This window comes from Lotus japonicus, chromosome 2, assembly GCF_012489685.1.
Source record: "Lotus japonicus ecotype B-129 chromosome 2, LjGifu_v1.2".
Lineage (NCBI taxonomy): Eukaryota > Viridiplantae > Streptophyta > Magnoliopsida > Fabales > Fabaceae > Lotus > Lotus japonicus.
Genome location: NC_080042.1, coordinates 82,001,364 through 82,024,880, shown reverse-complemented (window position 1 = coordinate 82,024,880; position 23,517 = coordinate 82,001,364). Strand labels below are relative to the sequence as shown.

Genomic DNA, 23,517 nt, shown 5'->3' with positions numbered 1-23,517 from the left:
GTCTTCTTATAGTGTTCTTTGTCTGGTCTCTTGGTGTTCTTGTAAACATAATAATGATAATGATTCTTATTGAATGTAAGGCGGTTATGGGCCACTATCCATTACTCCATTGAAGGCTAGGAGTCTCCATTAATGCACCACTACGTTTATCTTGTGTTGCCAACTAGTCGAACGATCCTTGTCGACTCGGTTATGGACTTGAGGGTTCGCTTAATGTCTCAGCCCATGGATTAGAGTGCATTGGCCATATCTTGAATTTGGAGGAAGGGGGAGATCATAGTCCTTCAAGCCCATAAGCGTGAACGTTTATTGGGCTTAAATGAGTTTTACAGTTCGAAAAAAAAAGAGTTTGACGTAGATCATAACCCTTCAAACGCGTTTATTGGGCTTAATCTGAGTTCGAGACCCCATTGTTATAAAGAAAAGTGTTAAACATCCAAATAAAATTTAACTTATTATTATGATTTATTTTTTAAATAAAAATAAAAACAAAATTTTGATGGTGTTATTTCATTCTCTCTCTTAACCTGTGTCTTCCCCATTCACGTGCCTGTGGTAACCACACGTCTTCGCATTTCTCTTCCTTCTCTCGTCTCGTCACGGTAACTCTCTCCCTCTCTCAACGCTTTCCATTTTCGCTTCTTGCAATGTTGCTTCACTCTCTCAATTCAACACTTTCCGAATTCAATTCGATTACGGAAAATTACGCTTTCTTTTGTTAGGGTTTCGCATTGATCCATCTTCTATGCCTTATAGTTTCTGCATTTTTCAATACTTTGATCATTTATTCATGGGGTGACACTGAACTGCCCTTAATATTTTTCAATTATCATTGATTTAATTGTAAATATTTATTCCAATTCAATCACTCTCTCTGATATTATAGTCATAGTTATATTGATTGATGTGAAGTTAGATACTTGTGCAATGATGAAGTTGCTATCTGATATGATTGGCTTCATTTGATTTGTAATTCTTTTGTTTTTTAGTGAAGGGGTTGTTTTCTGCAAAAGGAGGCAATGGACTTCTTTTTCAAGGGAATGAGTGGTGATGGATCCGAGTGTCCCTTTGACGCGAGCGACATCCAAAGATGCCCCTTTTTGAGAAACATTAATGAGCCTGCAAATTTCTGTTTCTCTTTGGGAAAAGTCTCCATTCCTGTAAGCCGTTGTTGATCGTTTTGCCCTTTTCCGCCTAACTGTTGTCTTTGCAGTTCAAATTCAGGTCATGACTTCAGCTATTCGTTGTTGTTGTTTAGGTGCACGGGGCTAAGGGTCCGATATTTGAGGATGGTCCTAGTTTTGATACAGCATTTAAGCTATTTCATGGGAAAGATGGAGTTGTTCCTCTCTCTGAGAGATCTGACTTTTATGATGGAAGTGCAGCAGCTGATTCTGTGCCTGTTTTCAATCCTTTACCTGGAAATGCTGCGACCATAAGTCTGTCAGCCCTTGGACTAGGTGGCCCATTTGGCTTTTGGAATTTTTCCGAGAAATGGAAGAAGCAGAAGAATTCAGAATCATCAAGTAAAAAAGAACACTCCTCTCAGGTAAACATTTGACACACAGACACTCTTAAAAGTATGTTCAGTAAAAAGGAAATCCATACACTTAGCACGTAAAATTTGTTCGTGATAGGAACTAGGAAACATGTACTTTTGTTTTAGTCATGATAGCATCTATAACCCAGTTGTCTATCATTTTGATTTACAAATTACAACCATGTGATTAGCAATAAATTTACTGTCTTTGTTGTGGATCACAGGGCAAGATTCCGATGTGCTTAATGATTTTCCTTTACTGTTGCTCACTAATTATGATGAAGTTATTTATGTCACCTTTTGTAACATGGCTTACTTTCATTTTTCTTTCTCTGCTGAGCTTCATTCTAGAAAGGAGATGTATCAAAGCATGAAGCACTTGGAAATGAATGGTTGAAAAGTGGGAATTGCCCAATTGCCAAGTCTTATAGAGCTGTAAGCCGTGTCCTCCCTCTTGTTGCAACAGCTTTTAAGCCACCACCTGGGGTGAATCTTAGATGTCCTCCTGCAGTTGTTGCTGCAAGGGCTGCCCTTGCCCGTACAGCCTTCGTTAAAAACTTGCGTCCTCAGCCTCTTCCTGCAAAGATGCTTGCTATTGCAGCGTTAGGCATGGCACTCAATGTGCCCTTGGGCATGTGGAAGGAACATACCAAGAAATTCTCGTTATCTTGGTTCGCAGCTGTGCACGCCGCTGTTCCGTTCATAGCCATGCTTCGGAAGTCAGTGTTAATGCCTAAATCAGCAATGGCATTGACCATTGCAGCTTCCATCCTTGGCCAGGTAATTGGCTCAAGAGCCGAGCGTATCCGGCTGAAAGCAATAGCTGAGACAGGAAAAGTAACAACAGTGGAAGCAAGCAGCATGACAAGTTATAATCCCAGGAAGATTGATGATGCTAGCCCTAGTCTCTGTGGTACAGAAGGGATGGTTCTCTACTCACTCCCTGTGAAGGATGCTGGTTCGTCTTCAACTGCCAATGTGTGTTACTGATTTGTAAAGAAGGAAAGAAATCAATTCTTGTTTTACTTTGAATAATATTGATGAACTGAGTTGGTAATAAGATGGGTTGATATAAATAAAGCTGTATGTATGTATATGAACAGAAATTAAGATATGCAGCTACTATCCATGAACAAAACTGGCTGCACAATTGATCACTAAATTCTGATAAAAATTTGAGTTTGTTTTAAATTAGCCATATATTTTCAGAGGTGTAATTAAAGTACCTATCGCTTTGTTGCTATTACGTTTAACTATTTGCAAGATTATCATGTTTTAGCTGATTCCTTTGGTCCCACTGCATGATACAAGAACATACAAAGGGGAAATTTTCACAACTTGAAAAAAGGGAAAACAAAAGATGAATGTAGTTGTAGTAAAAAAATAGATGAACGATATATGAATAAGTGAAAATAGGATTTGGATCCCCTAATGTGTTAACTTGATGTTGAATGTGTCAAAAACAGGTCGCAAGTATGAAGCAAACTTAGCTATAGGATGCATGCAACACATTTTGTTTTTTTACTTCTGGAAATTAGAATCTAGCAGTGTAAAATTCAAAATAGCTTCTGATTTCTTAATTTCAGCATACCTTTTTTTTTTATATACTCTGTAAATTGAAATCTATGGAATTAGAGACGAATAGCGATCGCAGTTTTCAAAATCAGATACTCAATTTTTACATAATCGAAATTTAAATCTAGGCAAAAAAATACAACTACATGAAATCGAAAATTCAGTTCGGAAGCTGTTTAAAATTTAAAACGTGTTCCAAATTTTAAATTCTAGAAATAACTTAACTCAAAGGTATTATGAGAAGTTAGTATGTGAGTGAGAGTGGTGTGACTTAGGAGTAAGGGTGGCGTTTTGAACAACCTCACATATTGTACGCAAAGGGTTGATATTCTCACCCTAGCGCGTCAAGTTTCACCCCCATTCTTTTCAAAATTCTAGAACTACCCCTTCCTCTTCTACCTTCTCACGTATATTAAAAACACACTATAAACGCACTATTGAGTTTTTAAAACACACTGCTAATTTTAAAAATTCGACTTCATAAAAACACACTATCGAGTTTTCTATAATCTAGAATGGAATTGATTATCAGCTTAATAGTTAGTTTTTTTTGGGCCCATGATGACTACAAGACCGGCCCAACAAAACCAGCAGAAAAAAAAAATCATCGTACTACAGGGACCACAACTCTTCTTCTGTTCTTCCTCCTCCGACAAGGCACTGGCTCTGAATTTCGATCAAACTTTCCCAAACCCACGTTTCAGAGGTTCACGATCTCATCAGAAACCTGAAGGAAACAAAGAGAAGAAGACTTGAATCCCAACGGAACAATGAATCATCTCCGAAACCTGAACAGCATCACCAACCGCCGCATTCTCCTCAACGCTAGGCGCTTCTCCTATGCAGCTAAAGAACACTCTTCCTTGAACCGCAATGAGCTCGCCAAGTTCGCTGCCATTGCTGAAACTTGGTGAGCTTTTATTACTCTGCGATGTTATTCCTATGTGTTATCGTTTGAGAATAGGGATAACATCTAGTTGCACTTTTCTTGATGTAATGTAATTAGGTGGGATTCTGAAGGCCCGTTTAAACCATTGCATGTGATGAATCCTACAAGGCTTGCTTTCATCCGGTCTGTGCTATGTCGACATTTTAAGTAAGCTCTCGTTTTATGTTTATGTTTTCCTACTTACTTGTTACTTCTTCCAGTTCATTCAGCCCTTGTTACCTCCATTTTTGAGTCCGTGGAGTGTTTATGCTTGAAGTTACTTTGGCAGAATGTGCTGTAATGTGTAGTACTACATTTCAGTTCAATTCTTTAGGCATCGAATTTAGCGAGTATAAGATAATCTGGCAGTACTGGGTCAGATTCCAAGATATTATTCTAATTCAATTGCCTTTATGAATTGAATTTATTTTACTGATTGACATAGCACTGTCTTGTTACAAGACAAGACTCTTGTATGTAGCCAGTTGTAACTTAGGAAGTCAGTAGTACTCAATATTTATGATTCATAAAAGGATTTTTTTGGTTTAATGCCTTCTAGAAATGATTTATATGAGCAAGCCCCTTGAGTCCAATGTAATCAATCATATATGAATATGTAGGAAGATGACTCTCGTGATGCATTTGTTAGCAAAATGCATTAATAGGAGTTATTTTTCTCACAAACTGAATGGAGAAACACCAAGGAAACAAAACGAGAACATTTTATTAGTTAGATACTATAAACAATGTTCTGCATTTCAAATCAAGTACCATAAGGCAGAATGGGTAACCAGGAATGTTAAGTTGAGGAAGAAAAAAAAATCTTGTAGCAGAACTAAAGCCACCTCTGCCAAATTTATTTCTGCATCAACTTGATTTACGCTCCTCATGCTTTGATTTGTACGTTTTCTTGATTTATTAAATTTTCCTTTAGTCTGAAAGCAATGCATAACATCAATGCACACCGAGTGTGGATCAATTATTTATCATGTTCAAATCACGTATGTAATAGTTAGCTTGATGCAGACATCAAATACCTTCTTCCCAAGACTGTTAAATGACCTGCCTTTAATGCAAATAATCTCTGCCAAGTGATGCTTAATAGTGTAATTTCCACTTATTAGACAAAGGCCATAGTTTTTTAGAGCAAGAGAATCTGGAGCTGTTGTGTACTGTTCTGAATTGAGCAAAGACACACAGATAAGTCTAGAACTGTTGCCTGCACTGTAGGGATCAGAGTCAATATCATTGTTCATGAAGTTCACAGTGCTACTAAGTGCCCAATCCTGACCAATGTAGTATAACATCAAAGCACCCATGTCAATCTCTGTAGCTTCCTAAACATGACCACTAATATTTGCGTCATAAGCACTGCAATTAATGTGCAGGGAGTAATGATCTGTTGATAAAACAATAACAAACAGGATTGAAAAGATAGAATGTTTAAATGCTAAGTCCTGCAAAGATAAATAAGTGCACAGAAAGGTAAAATTCACAAAGAAGCTACCATAGTTTGTAATTAAATTTAAGCTTTTAGTTCATGAATTCATTAAAAAAAGACCATTAGAATCATGCAATGCTTCTGATAAAAATGACTATGTAATCAGCTTCCAGTTTTAATTTTTTTAGAACTACTGAACTTGGCTTGTTCCAAATAATAAGAACTAGAACTATGTATTTATTTTTTCCCTTTCATCTACAATTCAGATAATAATTAGATGTCCCATGTCTCAGGAAGGACCCTTGTAGTGCTAAACCGCTCGAAGGACTTAAAATTGTTGATGTAGGTTGTGGAGGTGGAATTCTTTCTGAGGTACATCATTTCTCCTTTTTTGTCTGAAAAAGAATATTCCTTTTTATCTTCTAGGTGTTGATTAACTTTTAGGGGAAGGGGGGTGGTTCAGTGGCGACTATTTTTGTTGGCTAGAAATGTTGAAATCTAAATTTGCTGACTATACGATAGGATCAGACCCTCTATTAAGAAGGTCTATGAGATTGAAAGGAGAAATAGAAGGCTTGTAGGGGATCTGATGAACACTGTAGAACTCTGAACTGAAACTAGATTGAATTTGAATGAAAATAGAGACTCAGATTCTCAATGAGAACCAGAGCTCAAGGTACAGAAATGGTGGAATGAACCCTAGTTCTTCCTCTGGTTGTTCGAGAGACCAGTCTCTCCACAATTACCTACTAACTGAATAACTACTCGTTAACTACCCCCTTCCCTTTATTTATACTATCTCCCAGATGCTAACAGAATGCATCTCTAACAGAAATTGCCAGCTGGCCACTAACAGAAACAACTAACTTGCCAGCTGGATACTAACTAACTATAACAAACACATTAAGCTGTGGCTTTCCCCTTGTTCTTTCTCTCATACACCTTCTTGATTGGAGGCCTATACTCATCAATACCCCCCCTTAAAAGCTTCACCTTGTCCTCAAGGGGAAAAGTGGGGAAAGCTTCATGGAGCTGAGCAGCAGATTCCCAACTATTCTCACAAGCAGGTAGAGAAGTCCACTGAATCAACACCTCAATGTGCCCCATAGTATCCTCCCGAACAGCCACTACAGCTTCAGGTTCAGCGACCAGCTCATGGTCCTCATTCAAAACCTCAGGTAAAGGTTGAGCTTGAAAATCAGTCCCTATGGCCTTCTTTAAGAGAGAGACATGAAAGACAGGGTGCACCCTACTATGGGCTGGTAAGTCCAATTTGTAAGCTACTGCTCCAATTTTAGCTGCAATAGGATAAGGACCATAATATCTAGGACTCAGCTTTTCATTCAGTTTCCTAGCCAAAGACCTTCTTCTATAAGGCTGCAACTTAAGGTAAACCAAGTCCCCAATCTGGTATTCCACATCCCTTCGATGCTTATTAGCATAGGTTCTCATCATATCTTGGGACTTCAGAAGGTTAGCCCTGAGATCAGCTATCAACTCATCCCTACCCTCCTGCAATTCATTCACGGCAGCAATGTTGGAGGGAATTGTAGTGCCCTGTAGTAGCAGTGGTGGTTCCCTACCATAAAGGGCTTGAAAAGGAGACATCTTAGTAGACCTATTATAATTGCTGTTGAACCAGAACTCAGCCCAAGGTAGACAAGTGACCCATTTCTTTGGTCTGGAACCAGTAAGACACCTCAAGTAGACCTCTAAGCATCTATTTACCACTTCAGTCTGACCATCAGTTTGAGGATGGTAGGCAGTACTGAACCTCAACTGGGTACCAGAAACTCGAAATAATTCTTTCCAAAAGCTGCTGAGAAACAGAGAATCCCTATCTGAGACTATTGTTGCAGGGAACCCATGTAGTCTCACAATTTCTTGCAAAAACAAAGCTGCTACCTCAGGAGCTGTGAAGGGATGGCTTAATGGAATAAAATGGGCATATTTAGTCAACCTGTCCACCACCACTAGGATTGTATCCTTGCCCTTGGATTTAGGTAGACCACCAATAAAATCCATAGACACATCGGTCCATACTTGTGTAGGAATTGGCAATGGCTGAAGGAGACCTGCTGGGGATAAATTGTCAAATTTATTCCTCTGGCAAGTGTCACAGCCAGCTACATAGTCCTTAATGTCTTTCTTCATGCCCTCCCAATAGACCACTGCAGCCAACCGCCTATAAGTTCTGAAAAAACCAGAATGCCCCCCCAACAAGGTAGCATGGAATTCCTTACACAAAATGGGAATCCTAGAGGATTGCTTGGACAGCACCAGCTTCCCTTTGTAGAACAGCTTGTGGTCTCTTAGAGAGTAGCCTTTGTGAGCTTCTGGATCCAGAATCAGATCCTGCACTATTGCTTGCAATTTAGGATCCTGTAACACTTCAGTTTGCCATTCCTCATAGTCATTAACCTTGAGGACTGAGAGTGCACAGTAAGAACTTCTCCTAGACATGGCATCAGCTGCAGAGTTGTCCTTTCCAGGTTTGTATTGTATTTCAAAATCATAACCTGAGAGCTTAGAAATCCACTTGAACTGTTCTGCTCCCAAGACCTTCTGCTCAGTCAAAAATTTCAAACTTTTCTGATCTGTCCTAATGATGAAGTGCCTCCCCATAAGGTAATGTCTCCATCTTTGGACGGCTCTAACCACTGCCATTAATTCTCTCTCATATACTGACTTAGCTTGGCTCCTATCTGAGAGTGTAGCACTCCAAAATGCCAAGGGCTTTCCTTCCTGAGACAACACTGCTCCCAACCCTGTACCAGAAGCATCTGTTTCTAATACAAAAACCTTTGAAAAATCAGGAACAGCTAGGGTGGGTAATTCAGTGAGAGCTTGCTTGAGGGCTTCAAAAGCTTGCTGAGGGCCTGGTCCCCACTGAAAACTATCTTTCTTCAAGAGCTGTGTTAATGGCCTAGCTATTTTTCCATAGTCTCTAACAAACCTTCTATAGTATCCAGTCAGCCCAAGGAACCCTCTCAAGCTTTTCAAATCCTTTGGAATTGGCCACATCCACATAGCTTCCAGCTTCTTTGGATCTGCCGCCACTGCTCCAGCAGTCAAAACATGGCCTAAATACTCTATTTGCCCTCTTCCAAACACACTCTTCTTGCCATTGATTTTTAAGTCATGTTGTTCCATTAGCTGCAGTACTTGTGTCAAGTGTACTACATGGTCTTCCATGGTCAAGCTAAAGATCAAAATATCATCAAAAAAGACTAGTGCATGCTTCCTCACAACTGGCCTCAACACCTCATTCATTAAGGACTGAAATGTGGAGGGAGCATTGGTGAGGCCAAATGGCATCACCAAAAACTCATAGTGCCCCTCGTGTGTCCTAAATGCTGTCTTTTCTACATCTTCAGCCTTCATCAAAATTTGATGGTAACCTGATTTAAGATCTATCTTGGAGAACACCTTTGCTGGACCAATCTCATCTAATAGTTCATCAATAACTGGGATAGGAAATTTATTGGGGATCGTGACCTTGTTCAAGGCCCTATAGTCTACACAAAACCTCCAGCTACCATCCTTTTTCCTCACCAATATGACTGGACTTGAATAAGGGCTAATACTTGGTCTAATGATGCCTGCATTAAGCATTTCAGCAACTAATTTTTCTATCTCATTTTTCTGAAAATGGGGATACCTGTAGGGTCTAATGTTAGGTATAGATGCCCCTTCCTTCAAATGTATTGCATGGTCATGTCTTCTTTGAGGTGGCAGTTCAGTTGGTGAAGCAAATAATGCTGGAAAATCTGCCAAGACTGCTTTTAATAACTCTGGAGTGTCTTCTGGTTGGGCCACTTCCTTTTCTAACATCTGGCATTGCAGAACATACCCCTCACCCTGTTGCTGAATGGCTTTGACCATTGCATTCAGTGAGGCACCTTTCCTCAACAGCTCAGGTTCACCCTTGAGTACCACTTTGCTGTTCCCCAGCTTGAACTTCAAGGTGAGCTCTTCAAAATTGGCCTTTATATCCCCTAGGCTTGCAAGCCATTCCAAACCCAGCACAACATCTACACCTCTCAACCCAAACAAGTAGAAGTCTTGTGTTACCATGAACCCTTGGATCTGCACACTAACATTCTTGCAAACCCCTCTACCTTGCACCTTATGTCCATCTCCAACTTCCACTGTATAAGAGGAAGTTTCAGTAATCTTTAGTTCCAAAGCTCTTGCCAAAGTAGCTGAAATAAAGTTGTGTGTTGCTCCACAATCTATGAGCACAACAATAGTAGTTTCCTGCAATTTTCCCCACACCTTAAGTGATTTCCTGGTAGAGAGTCCTTGTATGCTGTTGAGTGATAGTTGCTTATACTCCATAATTTCTCCTGAATCTTCTGGCTGAGCCTCTATAGTCTCCTCTTCTTCTTCCTCACCTTCCTCCTCCAGCAACATGACTCTGAGTTGCTTATTCTTACACACATGGTTTGGGCCAAATTTCTCATCACACCTAAAACATTCCCCTTTCCTTAGTTTCTCCTTCATTTCTTCCCCAGTAAGCCTTTTGAAAACCCCTCCCCTTGCTGGCTTGCTCCCTACTCTATCACTAACACTTCCACTAGAGGATTGTACTGTGTTTTGAACAACACTACCTACTCCACTCTTCTGTCCACTATCAATTGTCACAGTTTTCTGATAAGTTGAAGCTTTAAAAGGTGGTTTGTAAGAAGAATTGTACCTGCTAATGCTGCCAACCCCTGCTTTACTCACAGCCAGGTTCTTCTGTTCCACCATCAATGCTTTCTTGACCATGATTGCTAGAGTTCTAGGCTCATAGAGCTTGATTTCTGCTGCAATCTCTTCCTTGAGTCCATTGACAAAAATGTCCATGTAGTGTTCTTCTTCAACCCCTCGCAACATGCCTGCAAATCTCTCAAATTGAGCCACAAATTCCTCTACACTTCCTTCTTGCTTAAGAGCTAGCAACGCAGCAAAAGGACTTGAAGCAGATGAGAGTTGGAAACGTTCCAGCAACGCTTCCTTGAACTTGTCCCACGTAGTTACCTGATTACAAGTCTCCCACCATTGGTACCAACTCAACGCCCTTCCATCAAGAGCCACCATGATAGCTTGCGTCTTCTCTTCCTCTTTCGCTCCCTTCAATCGGAAGTATCTCTCCAACTTCTGAATCCAACTGTACGCATCTTCTTCTCCTTGGAACACCGGAATATCAAGCTTCTGCCACCGCTCCGCTTGCGGATTCTCGGTGCGCGGTGTTCTCTCCTCTTCGTGTTCTACTCTCTGGCCTCCCACGCTGCCACCATTCACCGTTCGCTCTTCCCCTGTTTGCCGGCGATCTCGCCCGCCGCTGCCTCCGTCATCGCGTTCGCCGTCGAACTTCCTGGACAGCGATTCTACAATCGCTTCCAAGGTGCGAAGTCGCTCCTCTACACGCTCTCTCTCCGCCGCACGCTCTCTGCGATCTTCCTCTCGATTTCGTCGTTCTTCGTCGCGGTTCCTGCGCTCTTCTTCCCTGTCGCGATTCATAGCCTCGATAAACCTCTCGATCGCATCAACTCGAGATTCCATTCTGCTAGCTACCATAGATCGATACCACAGCTCCTGGATGGAGCTCTGATACCAATTGATGAACACTGTAGAACTCTGAACTGAAACTAGATTGAATTTGAATGAAAATAGAGACTCAGATTCTCAATGAGAACCAGAGCTCAAGGTACAGAAATGGTGGAATGAACCCTAGTTCTTCCTCTGGTTGTTCGAGAGACCAGTCTCTCCACAATTACCTACTAACTGAATAACTACTCGTTAACTACCCCCTTCCCTTTATTTATACTATCTCCCAGATGCTAACAGAATGCATCTCTAACAGAAATTGCCAGCTGGCCACTAACAGAAACAACTAACTTGCCAGCTGGATACTAACTAACTATAACAAACACATTAAGCTGTGGCTTTCCCCTTGTTCTTTCTCTCATACACCTTCTTGATTGGAGGCCTATACTCATCAGGATCCTAACTTGAATTTAGGTACTGATGTAACTAATTCAGTATTCAGTTGAAACTAACTGGTGAAACTGCAGCTAGAGGCTAGAGCCAGTTAGGCTTTAAAAGGGTTAGTTTTGGGGGGAGGGAAACAGGTTTGGAATTAGAGGAGTAGTCTGAGCTACTCGAATATACTTAGTAGCCTTGTAGTTTGTAATTCTTCCCTATTTTGAGCCTGTCCTTCACTAGGAAGGCTTAGGAAGATTAGGTTCTTTAAATAAAATTTCATTTTCTTCCTAATTAGTGCCAGAGTCTATCCCTTTTTATCACAATCCTCGTGTGGATCTGTATATTTGGTTCAGAGGTGACTATATTTGTTAGCTAGAAATGTGGAAACCTAAATTCTTCGGTGCAGATTTTCCTGCCTCTCTTTTCTAGAATATTGAGAATGTTATTTGCTTTTAATTGCTAATGAGTGCTGTTTTTATTGTTATTTATAGCTAAACTTCTCTTTTTCTCTTCAGCCATTAGCTCGATTGGGAGCTACTGTGACGGGTGTTGATGCTGTAGAGAAGAATATCAAGATTGCTAGACTTCATGCTGTATGCTTATCTTATAAGTTATTATTTTTATTTTGCAATAGTTGTTTCCGATTTGAAATTTATCAGTATGGTTGTAACTCGTTCAACTCTTAGTCTCTTACTAGTATAAATTGAGTACATAATGTCCTTCACTATTAACTGGACAACTTATTCTTTCCCGTACACAGGATTTGGATCCAACAACTTCAAGTATTGAGTATTGTTGCACAACAGCTGGTATGTAAATCTTAATTCTTTTTTTTTTTTGAAACCATGTGAATCTTAATTCATTTCCTGTGAGAGTCAAGCATTCCGGTGTACTGTTACACATCCTTGGAATGCATGGTTTAGTCTGTTAACCTGTTTTCAATCGGAAACTATCCCACTTGTGACTATTGCAGAAGCGCCCTGCTTTTCCTACTAAATGCTCTCACAGTTTGGAACACAAGATTGATTAGAAGTTCAAGCCTCACTGGCATAATTTCCTTCTACTTAATTTTTTAGGTAGTTTTTCCATGGATTGCATACCTTTGCTGGATATTTATTGAAGAAGTTATGACATTATGATGCTTTGGCATGAAAAAGTTTCAATATTATAATATGAATGATTTTTACTTTCTATCGCGTTTTGTAGTTCTGGTAATTGTTGGAGTTTATCTTTGGCTTTGGAGAGATCAAAACAGAATGTTGCTTTTTGGCCAACTCTATTTTAAAGCTTTGATCTTAATTTATCCGTGTAGGTTCTTACTGTGAAAAAAGATTTTCCTGTCCCTCACATGTTTCTCATTAAACAATGTGTCTTACTTGTACAAACTAACCACTAAAGTGGAAGAATTAGTTTTTAACCATAAGGATAGTTGCATATTCATATTACTCTGTTTCTTTCTATATTTGGAACTATTCTTGTTTTTACCTGTAATGTTCATCCAACTTATTTGCTTGTCAACGTAGCATGCTTGTACATCTATGATGGCTTCAGTAATCATTGCTAAAGTGGCTTGCATTTATCTGGTTTGTTTAGAGTTGTCTTTTTGTTGGGTATCATGCGTAGTATTTATCACCTACAACTTTTAATAGCTTTTAAAATGATTGTTCAGAGACGCTAGTTGAAGAAGGAAGAAAGTTTGATGCAGTTATGGCCTTGGAGGTACTCTCTCTCTCTCTCTCTCTCTCTCTCTCTCCCTCTCCCTCCCTGCCCCCTCCCTCTGGTTGTGTGCTTACACATTGGAGTGCATAAACATGCAACACGCACGCGCGTGCACACACACACATACAGATAGAGAAGGGTGGGGGCGTGGGGCAATTAGAAGTGAGAGGTGGGGTAAGCTAATATTGACCGTTCAGTTTTACATAGATGGTTAAGATCAAGTCCTCTTTTGCTCTCATTTAATATGCTAGCTATAAGTGTGGATTAGATCCACTTAATGTTCCCTGGATCACTAAGATGCATGGTTGGGTCAAGACCATTTACAGGTTTATCAGCATTTGCAAAATAAATTGATTTGACTTCTCTTATCAACGTTGTTTGCCATGAATTTTACCAGGTGATTGAGCATGTCACAGATCCTGCAGAGTTCTGCAAATCTTTGGCAGCATTAACAATATCAGATGGAGCTACTGTCATATCGACAATCAATCGTTCTATGAGAGCCTATGCAACTGCCATTGTTGCCGCAGAATACATCCTCCGCTGGGTATTACTCTCTAAGTTTTTATCCTTACATCCTACATTCATGCACTGAAATCTACTCCAATTAATTTGAGGGTGCTCCTTATGTTGGATCATCTATACCATATACCATATCGTCCATCTTGGCACATTTAGAATTTGAAGGGAATAGAGGAAGTGACCCTTGTACCCTAGAATCAATGACCTTTGGAATTGACATATTACATTTGAAACTTGGCAGCTTCCTAGAGGCACACATGAGTGGTCCAGTTTTCTCACTCCAGAGGAACTAGTCCTGATCTTACAACGTGCCGGTATCAACGTAAGCAAGATATGCATTCATGCATAAACACCTTTTGATGACTTTTTAATTATATTTTTGGAATTTTGTTCACTAGTATCGTGGAGCACATGTCAAATGATTTATACTTTGTTCTGTCAACTTTTTTTGTTGCACACAGGTGGAAGAGATGGCAGGATTTGTGTATAACCCCTTGACAGGGCGATGGTCTTTATCAGATGATATCAGCGTCAATTTCATTGCTTTTGGTACCAAAACCAAAAGTATTGAATAGGGTAAATAAAATACTTAGCATTATAATTTATATTTATAGTAAATTTGTTTTGTATGCTGAATAAACATTTAAATTAAAAAAGTTTACTTTTCTTTCTCAACTTCACTCTCCCCATAACACAAACAACACAACAAAGCTGACTTTGCTTCTCCACCACCCTCCACCCTATATAAGCTCTGTTTAGACGAGTTTATATTACAACACAAACGTTTATGCATGTGTTTGAGAGAACTTATGTGTTTGAGAGAACTTATGGAAATAGCTCATGACATACTTATATGTTGTTTTGAGCTTATTTTCATAAACTATCTAGATTAGGTTATGAATCAGTTTTTGCTTACTTACAACCTATTATCATCTTATGACTAAGCGCTTATGTGATAAGCATTTATTATTAGCGCTTCACCCAAAGACACTCGTACTCTTGTATCTTTTTGTTTATTCTTTTGGAACAATTATACCTGTCTATTCACTTGCTTCAACAGGCCCTTCACCTTGAGTCCCTAACCTTTCTGTTTAGTGTTGGGTATGGGGGAGGTGAAGATTTGAGGATGCAGGTTTGGTGATTACAATTCATGTTCTACAAGTTTACTACCTGACCTATTTAGGGTCTTTTTCATTTATTTTCATTTTTCTGTTTTCAGTTTTAGATTATAAAAATGCCATCTTGTTATTAGATAAATAAAATAAAATCAAAGAGGCTATTATTTGTAAGTTTTTTTAACCCTTCAGGTTGATCCCATAATTTCATTACATGGTTTACGGCCATACGACAAGCATGGGTGCTACTGATGGGTTTGGCTTGAAATGAGACTAGTTTTCTTTAATTTGTAAGATTCAAACTTATTCGATATTCAAATAAAATATAGTATTAAATTTTAACCAAAATAAAAATATAGATTTAGAGTTCATTTATAGTTTAGTTATAAAATTTCAAAAATCCAAATTAAATTAAAGGGAGTTTATAATTAATTAAAAATAATGTGACAAACATTATCCGTTTTTTTTTATATATATGGAAAACTAGAAAAAGAACAATAGCTACCCTACAGTATGCACAATGACATTATAACTGAAGATGAAGGAAGTCTCCAAACACGACAAGAACTTCCCCTTAACGCATATCGGGCTAGGAAATTTGATGCGTTATTTTTCTCCTTAAGCCCATAAACCAACGAGACATGTCGGTCCCAAGTAAACGTTATCCCGTTTGTATTCATATAAGATAGTCATTTTATAATTTATTTTCATATTTTGAGAATTAAGTTTTTAAATGTCATTCATTATTCGACTACCTTAGACCAACCTAGTTTTTTTTTTTCATTCACAAAACAAATCTTTTTATTTTACATCAAAATACATTTAAATCAACTTCAGGGCAAACTAACCTATGAGGTGTATTAGGCGCTCTCAGAATTTGGAAAAAATAATAATATACCACAAGTCAACAATTGAGTCATGGTGTTCTCACTTAAATAAATTTTATTTTACTAAAACATTTTCAATTTCAAAGAATGTCAGATTCACTTATATATTAACGACGACATGTGGCGTGGTGATTGTTCATTCTATCTCTTAATCATGAGATTCAAAGTCATATATATCATTGTTCATGAGAATGAAACACATTTTATAATCAGTCATTTACCGCTTAGTGTGATCAATGATCATATACGAAGAGAGGATTAATCATTCCTATAATAATCCCTTCTCTATAATTAAAAGCCAACCGCGTGAAAGATAGAGATGCATTGGGCATCCAGCTATACATTTTAGTGGGAAATTCGTGGTACGCCAATTGGAATGCAGAGCTACTTGAAAAGCACTAACCAGCTGACTAAAAGTCTCAACTCCAATATTAGTTAACTCGCTAAACAAAGATAATTAAGTTTTTGGCCATATCCAACTTTAATTGTCTATATTCTTGATGTATTTGTATTAATGGTCGGCACACAACTCTAAAGTAAAATAATCCCAAAAATTACAGTAAATAATCTTTCGTTTAAAGTGATAAAAACAAACATGTTATACAACTTGGAAAGAGTTTTGCTAGCATAAGATTCTTCTTCTACCACCGACATGCCGTTCGTGATTACTTTATTCCTTGCTTCAACTATTGCCATCATGTTGCTCATGCATGCATACATACATACATACACATGCCCTTTTCTTGCTATGCTACATTTAAATAATCATATGAAAAGGAAAGGGATGAATGCCCCAGATCTAGGGCAAATAAATTCTAATTTTTTGACATCCATTAAATGATTAAATTATTATTTATTATTATTTTATAAAAACTTTATACGTATAAAATTAAGCAACAAGATTATTGAATATTAAAGTTTACATATATATATATATATATATATATATGTTATTACCATTTCCTTTATTCACTTTTGCCTTTTATCTGTTTACCTTCTTCTCATAGGATATTTTATTATGGGGTGGGTCAAGTTTTTTCCATTGTAGATGATTCTGTGCATAACTTTTCTACCCAAATCCAACTAAGACTTGTTCTTTTGACTTCCATGTGTTGACTATTACATCTAATTGGCCATCGTTGATAGTAACTTGAAGTTGAATCCCCCCCCCCCCACCTAAAATTCTGTATTGAATTTTTATTAACCTGGATAAATATTTTTGTCATCGAAATAACATTTAAATTTTTATTTCTCAAAATTTTAAATTTCAGTTTGCAATTTTGAATTAAGTATATTTGGTCTTTGAATTACACCTTGAACCTCCCTCACCCAACTCATATGTCTCCTCATATAACTCTTAACTTTTGAGCTATTTTGTGTGAAATAAATTTTATCTGACTTTTAAACTAATGTTAGCATCTATTAAATTTTCAAAATAATAGAGACAAAAAATACAATTCAAAACCAATATATTTGGTTCTCGTATATTTGGTTTTTGGTTTGTGTGTGAAAAAGAGTTGTCACTGATCCATGATCCATCGAAGAAAAACAAGAATTGTCACAAACTGACAAAAAGTCAAAAGTCACGAAACTATTTTGAAAATATCACAACTTCAATAAGGAGTGGAACTCTGCTGAAATTGTGGAGTAATGATATATACACACCTCATTTTTAAAACACTTCATTTCCACCTCTTTTTGTTTCTATCTCTCTCCTATTACCATCTATCACATCTCATACTTTCTCTCCCTTACTTTTTTTTTCTTCCTATCTCTCTCATCATTCCACCTCACACACCTCAAAAGAGAGGTGTGTGAGTAACATTACTCGAAATTGTGTGCTATAATACAGAATGAAAATGATGTAGGGTGCTTCAGTTAATATACCATTATCCCCAAACTCTATATATGTGGCATATAGTTTGAGACATGTTGTTGATTTTTATGTTGTTTTATATTTTATTTTGTTTAAAGTGATCAACAATTATTTTTAAAGTCCTAAGGTTCAATAAGTGCTTGTGACTAATTTAATCAATTTTAACTTACTTAACATTTGAAGTAGATATAATATGCATGCTCTGCTTGTCATAAATTAATATCTCAAAAACTTAAGCCGTTGGATAAATAACACATAAATAATTATATCTTTGCTGAGCATATGTGCTAATTGAGCTTCACGGTGATATATTAACAAAATTGAGGAATCTATATATGTGTTTTGTTCTTTTTCAACTAAGCCATTTAGACATAGATTTGATGTCTTAGAATACCATGGTTCTCAAGTGTTCACACTCTATTAGTAGCTATTTTAGAGGAAAAAAAAACGTTCATATATTAATTACTTTAAATTGGATTAGATTAATTTTTATTTAAATTAAGATATACTTATCAAATTTGAATGGATAATCAATAAAACTGAAGGGATCGGGGATTAGAAGTTTAGAACACATAAGTTTTCTCTTTAAAATTGATTGAGTACTTCAATCCACCGACATCACTATCACTACTTGATACTAGACTACTAGTGATTCAAGTAGCTGAAATCAATGAAGTTGTGTCTGTGATTAGATTAAGATATTTAGACTTTGGAGATCATCATGGTCCCGAGCCAAATTGATGTTTCTCTACAATTATTTTTCTGGTTAAAACAAGTGTGATTGTGAGTGAATAGAGAATACTTATCCTTTAGTTTTTCAATAACTAAGCAAATCAATAAATATGAAAAGATATGTCAGAAATAGCCTGAAAGAGTTGATTAATTAATGAATAGGACGCGAGAAAAATATTTTGACTTATTTCAAACCCTGAAATTGAGCTGAATCCAAACACGAAACACCGTAGGTCTATGGTTATTATGTATTTGTTCTTTCACTTCTTTGCATAAACTTTTTAGGCTTAAAAAAAATTAGAGGAAATGGACCACATGGGTGAAGGTGATGAGACAAAGATCTGAATGCAAAAGCGGGGCAGAAGCCGCAAAATGTAATTAAGAAGAGAGATTCCGAAGTTGGAAAAATGTAACATGGCATGAAACACTGAAACGTGCGTATTTTATTAAGAGAATGAAATCTGGCAAACATTAAAATCTAGATCAATTGGTTATTGTACAAGTATTAAATGATTGATTTTATATAGTATTATTTCTAACAAACTTGTATAGTTTGCAAAGACCGGGTTTTATTTTTGGGCATTGTTATAGGTATCACCATTTTACATTCTTATACCATTTTTTCAGTACTTTTCTGAACTTATGATTGTGAAATGTATAATGTGTATTCCGCAATCTTAAATACAGTATGTAATTGATTTCTATAAATATAATACGGTAAATAGAGAGTGGTGAGAAAATCTATAAAAAATACACTAAAATTAAACTAATATCCTATTTCTTTCTCATAAATCAATTTATGCACCTGCACACGGACGGGACGTACCTACATATATTGGAAATGAGGAGGTCATTCTCAAAAGAAACAATTTTTTAAATAGAATAGTATTTAAATATTATTTTCGCCCCCTATAATTAAATTTATCATACTGTTTGTTTCATTTAATTTAATGACAGTTAGTTTTATTAATTTGCTAAATTTTTACTTTCTTTACTCATCTTTTCTAATTTCATCCCTTTGTGCACCTTCCTTGTAGTATCTTTTTGTTTGACATTGATTTCGCAACTACTATCTTGGCTGAGTTCACCTTACTCCAAGCAAATACTTTTCACTTGTATTCTTTTTCTTCAAAAAGATATTTTGTGGGTAGATAATGCACTCTTCAGTGAGTATTTTCACACTTATGCATGTGGATCCAATCATGCATTATCCAGTAATGTGAAAGGAGAGAAAATCAGAAAACGAAGACGATCGACTAGGGAAACTGAGAGTTAACTTCCTTTTTTTGGTAAGTAGGAGTATATTTTTGGTAAGTGGGAGTTAACTTCTAAATAACTGTAAATTGTAATATCAAAATAATATTTAAGAAAGTAATTAGTTAATCTAGGTCTACACTGAATGCTTATTTTTAATAAATATTAGTATTCATTTGTATCGTCTTTCATATTGGTAGATGAATTGTTGCTAAGATTTAGCGTCGACTGCGACATTAACGCCAATTTTAACTCATTTGTCTCGAGTAAACTGACGAAATATAATAGATGAAAAATTAAAAAAAACATCACTTAAACATCGTGTTAGTTTAACCGACACTAGTTTGCTGTGATTTTTGTTATAATTTAGCGTCGACTCTGACCAACTCAAATTGTATTGACCAACATCGTTTTCGTTGAATCAATTGTAGTGTTGGTTATTAACCGATGTTGTTCAATGTTCATCATTCTATTTTATTGAAAATTAATAGGATTAATTTAATACACTAACCGAGATACAAAATCTTTATAAGATTAATTAATTTTTGTATAACCACAACATGGCATGATCCATGTTAGAAGCACGTTTGGCTTTGGCCAAAAAGAAAAGAGCTGCAGAGACAAAGAGAGAGTGAGACACGTTTAGCTGGACCACCATACTGTACATGAGTTCTGCAATAACGTACATGCATTTAATCAATAATGCGTTAATAATATGTTGTTGTGTGAAGAAGTAGGATGTTATGCTCGCCGACGAAATAAAGGGGACATAATTTGGTTACAAAGATATATTAATTGCACATGTACTTCAACGTGAAAGCCTCATCTACCTAAGTTCGCCCACTTACAATTTATTCCATGTCGATTCTACGTACCATGGACATGATTTAAGGCTTGAGGGGGAAAAATATAAACAAAGGAATGCCTTATTTATTCTTTTGGTACAGAAACCTTGAAGAAAAGAAAGAAAAAAACAGGAATATATAGGCTAAACCTCGAAAATTAAGGTGTCTTAGAGTTAGAGGGGAGGGGGTCACCCCAACTCTTGTATTTCATTTACTAATAATATTTAAGTTCTATAATGGCCCCATGATGTTTCTATAACTTATAATTATACTTATGTTGCTTATCTTAATTACTACTTTATTCTTACCTCCCCTAAAAGAAAATTGAAGAAAAAAGATAAAATTAAAATAAGAAATATGATAGGTGATGTTGTGATTAAAAAAAATAAAAAAAGAGAAAAAGACAATGGAAAAGAAAATGGAGAATGAAGGAATTAAAACGCAAATATTTTCATTCATTTTGAAATGAGAAACATCAACAACAAAACAAACAATTGAACATATATTTTCTTAATTAAGAGTGGTAATAACACTCACTTTAAGTCATAACTTAATAAGTTGTTAGATCTTACCCCGCCCTCACCTTGTCAAAATTACGGCCCCTACCGATATCTAAACATCTATATTGCGATATTCAAGTGACGTCACACATGTTTTATGAATGGTGAACCCGCATAATGATTTTTTTTAACATATACAATTTGTAAATGCTAAAAACGGCAGTAAAACTTTGTGCTTGGATGTCACATTGTGCACATGTTCACATGATATTTCCCTCAAAGAAGTAGAAGCAGGACATGAAGACGAAGTCGGTATATATAATTCAACAAAGTCAATATACCTCTAAATGGGCTCTAATTTTCTTTACTAGTTTTTTGCTTTACATCTCTCTTTCTCCCCAGCTATTTGTTACTATACTGTATCTATATAATAAATAATACAAAATGAGAATGGTGAAACAAATAACGTGTTTTGAGGAACATGAACAGAAGTTACAAGACCGACATAAGAATAAAATACAAGAAAAGCGCATCTAAAAGCTCACAAACCTCAAGAAGACACAGAATTATATTGTTAAAAAGGATGGGGCTTGTTTTGTTGATGTCAGTGAAATTAAATTCAGAAAAATAATGGGCAGAAGCACAACACCGTCAGTGACGGACATGGATTTATTAACAAATGTAGTAACGAACGTGAATTCTGATGAATCTGAACAATCACCCTGCCTCCTCCTAGTTTATGCCATTATTGGCCATTGGTATTTGGTATTGTTGGTGGTGAACTTCAACATTAATTGATTGTTTCGTATATACCACTAAATACTACAGACAATGTATCCCAGGAAAAAAATTAAGGGTGGTTAATTTGTGGCCGTTTTTCATTTCCAACAGATTTTGCAGCAAAAAATTTCTATGAATTTTTCTGCAAACTTTTCTTCTAAAATAAGTACATTAATAAATTATTGGAAATTCTCCTACAAAATCTTTTTAAAGAAAAAATCGGCAGATTTTTTTTGAAGCGGATCACCCTACTAGTATGCGGTTCAAATTGCGCAACCCGAACTTGAATCCCTGCTCATTTTAATTTATGCTAGAGAAAAAAAAATGTGATTTAGTTTATCTAAAATTTAATTATGTTAAAGTACCAAATTTGTGTGTGATCATGGAAATAGGTAGAAATGGTAGTGTTATCATGACAAGCATGGCTTAGTTTCCTGAATTTGAATAATGACACTAGTTTTAGAAAATTAACATGTTTATTCAAGTCTCCATTATTTATTATATATATTCAGGTATTAATCATGATTAGATCTCAATAGTATACCAACATTTGTATTATTAACCTACTCTAGTGATTTAAAAAAAAAAAAACCTACTTTAGTGAACATCTCATCACTAACCTATTTAATTTATTCCCAGACTATTAGCTTTTAAGACGAGTAAGCCAATAAGTAATGGGTGCTCTAACCTCTAAGTAATACTCGATGACAAGACTTTTTTATGGAAGATAAAATATAGCCCTTTCTTGGATTCTTTTTTCTTAAAATCAATTTTGCCTAATTCAATTAGTGAAGCTTTTTCGTGTAGTTTGTGAGTGAGGACTTCAATGAAACCTCACTTTCATGCAGAAGAAAAATCTTAAAATCGAAAAAACATATTTAACCGTACTTTTTACAAAAGTTCTTTTTCATATTACAGTACTAATATTATAACTTTAAAAAAATTAATTACCACACTAATTTCAACAAATTAACAACACACTTATATATATATATTGGTGAAGCTTATATATATATGTCAAGTTATTCAGAGAATCAATCAATCGTACTGCTCGTGACTGCATGTGTTGGAGGGAGACAAGAGTCATTTTCACCGCAAAGCACCGCCGGAGACAAGGCCAGCCATGAATTAATCATCCTCATTCTTTTTCTCATTAAATTAAATAAATAGTAATGAAATTAATACTCTATTACTCCGTACAATTAAAGCGTCGTGACTTTAATTTGTTTGCAGACGTGAAAATGGATTTTTTTTAGCATTGCTCCAGTACCCATTGAAAATAAGAGGGTATAATACCATTTAATTCATTTTTTACCAAACAAATGTCGTATTTGTAAATTTTAAAAAACCCATTGTGGTATAGAACCCTCCATTTTAAAAAGGGTTCCAAAGAAATTGCCTTTTTTTTTTATAGAATTTTGTCTCGTGAAGATTCTTTTTTATCAGTGTTTAAATAACTAACACGTACCAAAAAAAGTATTGTGAAAGTGACGCCCCAAGTCGAATACATAGGTTATTGACGATTTTTGTCATTCATGTTTTAACGACAATTTTGACCGTTGTTAAGTTGTACAAAGCTATTACTACTGTTGTTGATCGATTTATCGATAACTTGTACTTTTGGAACATGGTCCGTTAAAGTAATTGAATCATTCGGTCTTCCAAATTTTCCTAACTATCCGGCCATGAGATGCTACTTATTGATGACTTAGGTCGTTAGTAAAATGTTTTTTTAGAATAAAAAGCTGTTATGACGGCTCAAACGTGAGTACATCAGTTAATTGTAGATAGATTTTTGCCCAGTCGTAAATGACCTATCTCTTATAGTGA

At 36.3% G+C, this 23,517-nt stretch overlaps 2 protein-coding genes across 3 annotated transcripts; both read left to right on the top strand.

Moving 5' to 3' along the window:
* Positions 1–500: 500 nt before the first annotated feature.
* On the top strand, positions 501–2,734 carry LOC130740239 (uncharacterized). Of its 2 annotated transcripts, none has more exons than XM_057592768.1 (4): positions 501–602; positions 990–1,160; positions 1,259–1,549; positions 1,892–2,734. In XM_057592768.1, the coding sequence occupies exons 2-4, from the start codon at positions 1,020–1,022 to the stop codon at positions 2,528–2,530; spliced, it is 1,071 nt and encodes a 356-aa protein (XP_057448751.1). In that variant the 5' UTR covers positions 501–602; positions 990–1,019; the 3' UTR covers positions 2,531–2,734. The 2 variants fall into 2 exon arrangements, with proteins under 2 accessions (XP_057448751.1, XP_057448752.1); XM_057592769.1 differs by having other exon boundaries at positions 532–602; positions 995–1,160.
* A 1,007-nt stretch (positions 2,735–3,741) lies between these two features.
* On the top strand, positions 3,742–14,373 carry LOC130740238 (ubiquinone biosynthesis O-methyltransferase, mitochondrial-like). Its single transcript, XM_057592767.1, has 9 exons — positions 3,742–4,025; positions 4,122–4,211; positions 5,778–5,856; positions 11,973–12,050; positions 12,218–12,266; positions 13,127–13,176; positions 13,574–13,723; positions 13,940–14,020; positions 14,160–14,373. Exons 1-9 carry the CDS (start codon positions 3,886–3,888, stop codon positions 14,271–14,273), a joined length of 831 nt encoding a protein of 276 aa, XP_057448750.1. The 5' UTR covers positions 3,742–3,885; the 3' UTR covers positions 14,274–14,373.
* The last annotated feature ends 9,144 nt before the right edge of the window (positions 14,374–23,517 follow it).

Excerpts from the sequence above, each read along its gene's own strand:
- LOC130740238 (XM_057592767.1), top strand. The coding sequence starts at position 3,886 with ATGAATCATCTCCGAAACCTGAACAGCATCACCAACCGCCGCATTCTC. Across the intron at positions 4,026-4,121 it reads GCTGCCATTGCTGAAACTTG|GTGGGATTCTGAAGGCCCGT; the intron begins GTGAGCTTTTAT and ends TAATGTAATTAG. Across the intron at positions 5,857-11,972 it reads GAGGTGGAATTCTTTCTGAG|CCATTAGCTCGATTGGGAGC; the intron begins GTACATCATTTC and ends TTTTCTCTTCAG.
- LOC130740239 (XM_057592768.1), top strand. The coding sequence starts at position 1,020 with ATGGACTTCTTTTTCAAGGGAATGAGTGGTGATGGATCCGAGTGTCCC. Across the intron at positions 1,161-1,258 it reads TGGGAAAAGTCTCCATTCCT|GTGCACGGGGCTAAGGGTCC; the intron begins GTAAGCCGTTGT and ends GTTGTTGTTTAG. Across the intron at positions 1,550-1,891 it reads AAAAAGAACACTCCTCTCAG|AAAGGAGATGTATCAAAGCA; the intron begins GTAAACATTTGA and ends GCTTCATTCTAG.